The sequence below is a fragment of the Micromys minutus genome (assembly GCF_963924665.1).
Source record: "Micromys minutus genome assembly, chromosome: 22".
Taxonomy (NCBI): Eukaryota; Metazoa; Chordata; class Mammalia; order Rodentia; family Muridae; genus Micromys; species Micromys minutus.
The window spans coordinates 13,170,012-13,178,313 of record NC_137957.1 but is presented as its reverse complement, the minus strand read 5'-3'; the positions used below and the strand labels follow the sequence as shown (position 1 = coordinate 13,178,313).

General features: G+C 48.8%; 1 protein-coding gene across 2 annotated transcripts in view; it reads right to left on the bottom strand.

Annotated features, from left to right (window-relative positions):
* Positions 1–743: 743 nt before the first annotated feature.
* The window catches only part of RASSF3 (Ras association domain family member 3), a 60,835-nt gene continuing 53,276 nt past the window's right edge, over positions 744–8,302 (bottom strand). For both annotated transcript variants that reach the window (XM_080935254.1, XM_080935253.1), the window contains exons 3-5: positions 7,864–8,086; positions 5,882–5,991; positions 744–3,365 (exon numbers count right to left, since the gene is read on the bottom strand). In XM_080935254.1, coding sequence (XP_080791380.1) covers positions 3,216–3,365; positions 5,882–5,991; positions 7,864–8,086 — 483 coding nt within the window. In that variant the 3' untranslated portion in view covers positions 744–3,215. The remainder of the gene's footprint in view (positions 3,366–5,881; positions 5,992–7,863; positions 8,087–8,302) is intronic.

Here is an 8,302-nt window from a genome sequence, read left to right as displayed (position 1 = left end):
TGAGGTCCAGCTCCAAGACAGAAAGAGACAGAAGACTTGCTTCCATGACCTGCCTTTAGTGAAGAGAAATTCTCATGTCTGTGATTTGTCTTGGGGAAGGGAGTGAGGAGTCAGGAATCATGCTGAAATGCCTACCCAGAGCCTTTAGAAAAAAGGTGGCAAAAAAGTTAACTATTCCTCCCATGGCTCAGCCCTTGTCCCAACGAGGCCTCTAGGGGGCAGCATGGTAGAGAGAACGCTTCATGCAGCCTTGGGGACAGAACAAGAGGGACACTGTTGCCATCAAATCCAAGCAAGCCTCTCCAATCATTTGTAAAACCAGTTGCAGGAACCTAAGCCAAACACACCCTGCTGTGGAAGTAGCTGGCTGCAGGTAAAAAATGGCCAGACAGAACAGCAGGGGGTGGCCGGGCCTCTGAGAACCTCCTGCCTCTGCTGGTAGTGGGAGCAAGAAGTCCACCTCCCATGGTTCTTACAGTTCCCAAGGCATATGTTTGTTTTCACACAGAAAACAATTTTAATATTTTAAAACATTGAAACAGAGCTAGAATAACAAAGAAAAAAAACAAAACTAAAACATACCTTGTAAACATCGTTGAACCATGTTCTTCTCCAAAAAAAACTGTTCCAAAACCATGACAAACATATGTACATATGTATATACACACACAGATGTATATATGTTACATGTATTACACATATATTAGCGTGCTGACATAAATAAAGACATACGAATTTATCAATTAACAACTTCAATTTTTAATAATAGAAACAATTTTGCCATTCCAGACACAATTTCAGGGGAGAAAAAAATATCTGCCCTATAAAAATAAAACTTAAACTCATCAACATTATAAATATAGCTTTTAACTTTAGATTCAAAATGCTTCCCTGCCCCAGCCTTCATTTAACCCCGCTCCTGTACCATCACATTCTGAAGAGAAAACAGCATCGCAGTAAAGGTGAGCTTCCCCGGGATCTGAACAACGGATTAAAAAAGGAAGATCTTTGGCCTCTGGAGCCTTTTCCTTCCTTTGTGCTCTAATTCTGCTGCTGTAGTAACCAGTGTCTGAGAGAGAACATCAGTCTTCAGGAACCACGCACGGCCTGGCAGATCTCCGATACAGTGACATTCCCGAGTCACAAAATGTAGTGCGCACGCCATCGAGTGAGGTTTGGATGAACACAGAGGGCGCTGCTTCATACGGTCTACTTCAAGTTAAAAAAAAAAAAAATTCACAGATACCTCTCAGCTGCTACTTTAGGTTCTGACAGTGTCTTGATCTGAGAAACTGACGCTCCGCAAACACTAAGCACACGGGGAGGAGTCATTAGAAGGCCAGGTGGCTGGTGGCAGCACACACGAAACCCAAGCCACAGTCTGAATGGCAAAACCAGTACAAGAACCATGAAGGCATTCCCTGAATGACAAAGGCAGCGTGTTGGATGACAATGTCTCTAAACCTCACTGATGCACGGAAAAGAAATCACATGCAAAATTAAACAAGGTGTGCCATCCATATTTCATAGCTAGCTCTACTTTTTTTTCCAACTCTTCCTAACAGCTTAGAAGATCCGATTGTCTCAGGAGCTCTCGGAGCATCACCCACACCCGCATCTGCCTCCCACGGGGCGACATTCTCTGACAAGTCAGGAGGGACAAGTCACCTCAAAGGGGACAGATTCTCCATCAAAGGCACGGTTCACAGAAAGGCAAAGAGCTGGAGCACCTTGGAATTTCCAAAAGATCCCATCAGGTGTCCTCGTGCTAACAATTCCTTGGGAATTTATAAACAACAAAATCTATCTAGACTAGAAACAGACCGACTGTAAGCCCTACCCCACCCCCAGAAGCACGGAGCACCGTCCCCTCCGTTTGTAAGCTGCTGCAGGAAATGAGGCCGTTGCGCCTGCCTATTGCACATGCGTCTCTTTGGTTGGAAGGGACATGACACTTGTGTTAAAATAGTTCCATAATGAACGCCTGTCGTGCAGTCGGCTGGGTGTGGACTTTCCTCCCTTGGGGCCCTTGGTTAGGTCTCTTAAGAGGCAAGGATGCGGTAGGGCCCAGCCTTTAATGAACATCCCTGTCTTCTACTTTGTGAGAACAACTTTGGAGGGTGATGTGGGGCTGGAGGGGGCAGGGAAGAGGAAGGGCGGGACAGATGAAAGAGGGTGCTTGTCACAAAGTGTGCTGTGAGCCCTGGCCTTGCTGCATCTTCTAGTTAACAGCTGAGGGGAAGCAGCTGCCCTTACCAAACTCCTTTTTAACTCTGAGAGCAACCTCCTGGGGGGAAGGGGGAGCCTACATTAACAGGAACCAGCACATGGTCAGGCCCCACCTACAGAGAAGCTAAACCCTGGACCGTCCACTCCACGCCAGCAGGTCTCGGAATGGACGCACAGGTCAGGTCCAGCTGAGGCGAGCCTACCTACAGACACCTTGGTCAAGGTTAAATCCGCTGCAGGGCGACCACAGCTCATGGACCCCTCCTTTGGGCTGAGCTCCTAACTCTTTGGCTCTGACCCCACATTTTACCACTAGCAAATTAAGCAATCTTTAACTGAGCTCAACATCGACCCTGAATGCTTTTAGCTCCTTTACAGACAAACACGCCTTTCTCCTCTAACACTAACTTAGAAGCCATGCTAACTCCCCGAGCCCTGGGCCCTTGCCTCCCTCTGCCTTCCCGACATACTTTTTACTTTCTTCGTCAAAACTCCTCCACAATCTTTTCCCGATCCCCCAGAGTTGCTAAATTCCCGGGTCTTTCAGTTCATGTGGGCAGACTGCTCTAACAGAAGAAACTAAGCAGGCAGTTTCACCACAGGACAAATAGAGATTGCTTGTTAAAGCCTGAAAGCTCACCTCCGAGTCCCGAAGCTTACCAAAATCACATCGTTAAAGTAACCAGAAGAAAACAGGGAGCATCAACCCAGAGTCCATGCGTCCAAGGACTCCAGGACGCGCATGATGCCTAACGGCTCACAGCTTGCAAGAGGTAACATCGCCTTGCCAGAACAGAACAAGCTAGCAGAGTCCTTGGTGCCAGTCCGTGAGGCGCAGGATGCTGTGTGACCAGGCTTTGAGAACTGTGTCTACAGAGAAGAGAGGAAGACAGGGCACGAAGACAGCTCTCCGAGAAGAGAGGCGATCCATGCGGCTTTCTCATGCGTCCCCGAGCTGTGCCTTCCTGGCGGGAGAGCCCTCTGCCTTAGCCGGGCTTCCACACCTCGCCCAGGGCTTCCTCCAGCTTCTGCCTGTAGGCTGTGTAGCGCCGCTTCAGGCTCTGCATCTGCTCGTCTTCTTCCTTGTCCAAGATGCGCAAGAAGTTCTGCAGCTCCGGTAGGCTGAAGGCTTCCCACTGTCGGGGGCAAAGAGAAATATGCCATGACAGGATCCAGGAATGACCCAGACAGGATCACTTCGGTGTCCTCCCCGGAACCAAGAGAGGCTGGATCCTCCTCCCATCACCAGGACAAGATTTTGCTATGTTGTATGGTCTAGTCTTGAACTCGTGATCCTCCTGCCTCAGCCTCCTGAGTGCTGGTTTTACTGTGGCATGTGACACCAAGCCCTCCCCCCCCCAACTCCCCACACCTGCATTTGCTGTCTTCAGTCTTGCCTCCCTCCCCCTCCTTACAATCTCAACTCCGCAGAGTCCTTCAGCCCGTATCTGCTGCCCCAGCTCCCCTCACCCACTCCTCACCCTGCACAGCCTCCTTCCCCACTTCTCGCTCTACTGCTCTCTCTCCTCACCTCTAGCTCGAAGCCCTCCCCCACACACAGCCACGGTAAGTACGCGTGGTTAAATATTCCTGAACACTTGGCACCCCTGAACGTTTACATGAGAGAAGAAATGCGCTACCTTCCAGCCCTGCCCTTGGCTTGCTCAGTACCTCAGCTCAGTGCCGTTTTCCTTGCTCTGCTTGGCCTACCAATCCTCTGGCCACCCTTTAGGCCTCACACCTACCTTCCTGAGAAGGCCTCCGGGACCTTTCCTCTTCCCGTCCCACCCAATGCTAGGCTTATTTATTAACAGGTCTCACTGAGCCACTTTGAAGCCCGGCTCACAGTCAAGACTGTAATGACTAAAACTCCCTTGCCTAGCCTGCCTTCCATGGCAGCTGGAGGTAGCTCAATACCTGGGGTTTGGTTCCTGTCCTGGAGGCCGAGTTCTCTTAACTAACAGCACCCCTCCCCACACAGGCACTACACTCACAAGACACACGCATACTCACATACACACTTATAAGACACACACACTCAAACATACATTCAGAAGACATACACACACACACTCACACACAACACACACACATAAGACACACAAGTTACACACTCAACACACACACACACAATGGAGAGAAAGCAACAAGATGCCTCTGTGGTTAACAGCTCCTCTTGCCAAGCCTGACAACTAGTTCCATCCCTGGGACCCACACAATGGGAGAGAGCAGACTCCTCTCTCACGCCTACACGTATGACATGACAGGTGCATGTCCACACATCCGCACAGAACAATAAAACATAATTTTTAAAAACAGGTTTTATTTTCTTTTAAAAAGCAGTGAATATCAAGGAAATTGCTGTGTAAAACCACAGTGACCCGAGTTCTTCCCTGTGACCCACTGAGCTGTGGAAGGCTGTCCTCTGATCTCCACGTGTGCACTGTGGCACATGTGCCCACAAAGTACATTCACATATACAACAAGAACAGTAAGCATTTTTAGGAACGTGTGCGTACTACTTTCTAGACCTTTCCCGAGTGGCTGGGATAATCAGAGGCTGCCTTGTGTGGTGTTCCTGCTGAGACACAGCCCAGGTCTTCTGACTAAGCCGGCTCTCTCAGCATTGTGGACTGGTCCACGGGACACCTCAGTGTCGAGCCTGAGTGCCTGCGCTGCAGAGTTTGCTCCAGGATCACTGAAAGCAGGCACATGATCTACGTGGCACCCTGAAGTGGTTTTCAATGGACACCCCAGTGTGGGTTGATGTTAAGGTGATACATGATTGGACAGTGGAGAGGTAGGTGGGGAAAAGGCTAAGAAAATGGAAGAGGAGGAGAGGAGGAGAGATTCTGGGAGGAACGAAGATGGAGACAGATGTTTATGTTTCTCTCGTCCCATCTCTTCATAAATAAGGTTGTTATTGAATGTTTTATAAGGGATGGAATTGTACAAGATCATTTGACTTATAAAGGTTAGCAGATTATATTATACCTATTGGATCAGAGTGGTTTGGTGTGTGCTTTGATGTGACTACTTAAAGGAGTTCAAAGGGTGCAGTGGTGGAGTGCATAAAGCCCACCACAGAGTTGGGATGTGTGTGTCTAAGGCTTGGCAACAACACGCCAAGGGGAAGTGAGTGAAAACAACACGCCAGGGTGGTTGTATCCACCCGGGACAGGAGCAACAGAGCTGGCGGAGTGAACCGCCTGAGAAGGGAACCACGTGGAGACGAAGGCAACAGAATCACGTTGTACTATTTACTGCAACACCCAATACAGCCTCCATGGGGAGGGGAGGACAGGAGAGACACAAGTCCCCAGTCATCTGACTGGACGGAGAGGGAAGGGGATGCCGGTGCACACCGTCGGGTTTCCTTCTTTCCCTTTAGACTTTTTCTTAGCAGCAGATATGAAGGAGAAACAGCTAGAGTCAGATGGAGCTGGGAAGAGGTGGGCATTGCTCTCCATGTGAGCATAAGTAAGGATTCTTTCCTCCCACCTCTGAGGAGCACACAGCACTATGATGTTCAGAGAATTATACCGTAAGCTAACTATCTCTCCCTTTTGCTGCCCCCCTCAGCTCCTTGAAGCAATAAAGCAGGCCAGCTATTCTGTGTCATCTGATGCCACCAGAATGACCCCCCACTCACCTCTCCAATTTCGTGTTCTCGGAGAACAAAACTAAGCGTGTCGGTTCTGGGCCCTGCTACCAAACGCAGGTACAGCGGGTGCTCCCGGTCAGAGAGTTTGCAGGCATACACTGGGAAGGGAGACAAACAGCATGTTACAGACAGTTCCCCACCCCACCCTGACACATCACAGTAACAGGCCACATCAAACATGCACAAGTGTGTGTGCACGCACAGAAACACACACACAATTCTGACACACCACAGTAACAGGCCACAATTCCTCAAGCCTCTAGATCACCATTCTCTCATGCTAACACCACGGATCAGAAGGGCACAAACTGCCCAGTATACACCATGCCTTGAATAGGAAGAAATGAATTTGTATCACATATACTATGATGATTCTGACCCTTTCAGAAAGATGGGAAATGTTGGGGTGGGGGAGGGACCTTAACACCTTTAAAAACTACAAAAGCATCTCGACCAAACTATTTGATTCCAGAGCTCCAGGAGCAAACTTCTTTGCAGATTAAGTAAGGACTGGCAGCTCAGCAGGCCAGGAGCTTGTCCTACAAGCTCAGTGTGTCTTTTAGATGCACAGATGTACTCTTATGTCTGAAGATTTGCCAGCCATTAGGGTGACGGTTCAGCAGGACACTGCCATTTTAGATTGTATGGTTGATGCCCACCTGTGCTGGCAAAGTTGCTAGCAAGCTAAAACTGTCATCAGATCTTCCCTGTGTGCAACTTGCACTGTAGTTTCCTGATGGCTGTTCCTCCCCAGGCTGCTGAGCCTGTGGCTTCTGACTTGCCTATCTTTCTATTTCAAAGAGCCTGTGTTTGACAAATGTACATGCTCAGAGAAGGCTGTGTGTCACCCTCTGCAGCTACAGGACACTGCTATCATGTAATTATTGCCTGGATTATATGTAGATGAATGTCTATGTGCAGGTGGGCATAGGATAACGATATGTGACTAGACAGTAGAAAAGGAGGGACGGGACAGGAAGAGGAAAGAAGAGAGAAGAACCAAGATGGAGGAAGAGAAGGACAACCTGGATCTGTGTGGCTTTACATAGCCACAGATGGCTGGCTACCTTATATCTTATAAGGGATGGATGAATCACAGGACAATTTGTCTTATCTAGGTTGGCAGTTTGTATCAATATCAAATGGCTCTGAGTTAATTGTGTGGACATTTTGTGAGGTGAAAATTTACTGATAGAAATCTGATTGATAAATTACATGCCTCTAGAGTTTTGATTTTACCGGGTTACAGGGAATTGAGACTATACCCACAGGGGCCATATACTGGAAATGTGAACAGAACAACAAGAGAGCAGCAGATAGGTGGCCACTGATGGGGGTAGCCATGTAGTCAGAGAGACTGCTGGGGACAGAGAGTGGCCAGCGGTAGCGTGGCATGGTACCTTTTGATTTTTTAAATATTTACCACTACAATTATAGACCTCAACTTCCATTCAAACTACTTCCCGGAGATCCCATCCTATTTTGTGAGGTGATCTAATGTTTTTCTATCCACTGGGCATTTGTGTAAGTTCAGGTAGACCTGATATCAGCATTCATTTGTTTTAACATGTGAGTTATAAGCGTGCCTTTGGCTTACTGAGCCTTAGCACATGCACATGAGCTGCAAATGTAAAAGCATTACTGAAAACTTCAACCACATAAGTGACCTTTGGTGCATTACAGGCATTAAAATCATTGCCACTACACCCTCACTAAGCCTGTCCCTCTGTGCAGCAAGACCAGCAAACCCTCCACACCTGCCTGCTGCGTGCAGATGCCTCAAAGACCCTCAGGCCTAACACTCTTCAACTCAAAAGTACAAACAGCCAGCAATCATAAAGATCTGCCCTCAGAGTGTGGCTTCCAGTCTGTCTCTGGCCTCTGGCAGGGCATCTATCAGCTGCCCTTCTGCTAATGAGCAAGAGAGACAGGACAGAGGGACCGCTTTCATTTTAAGTGTGGCCACGTACCTTGGTCTTCCCTGTGACAACGTTTATAAAGCGCGAACTTGGCGGGACTCTCGGTCACCAGAAACTTCTTGAGCAGAGCGTCGATCACCTCCCCCACGGTGTTTGCGCTGCTGATGTGAAGTGTGTTCACGCAGCCGCTGCTGCTGGGGTGGGGAGGGGTCTGGGCAGGTGTGCAGAGTTCCATCTGCACCTTAATGAAGCCAGTGTAAATCCCGTCTGAGTTCTGAAGAACAAAGAAGGGCACACTGAGCGGATCTAAGCCACATGGGAAGGTGAACAACTTCTACCCAGTTCTGTCTCAAAAACAGTTTCACCAAAGAGTGCAGAGAGGGGGCTACCTCAGGCGGGGGTCCTTCATTCTGTTCTTGCTGTGTCTGCTGCCACCGCTCTTGGGTGTTCTAGGCTACCAGTGCTGAAGCCCGTGCACAGCTCTCCACTT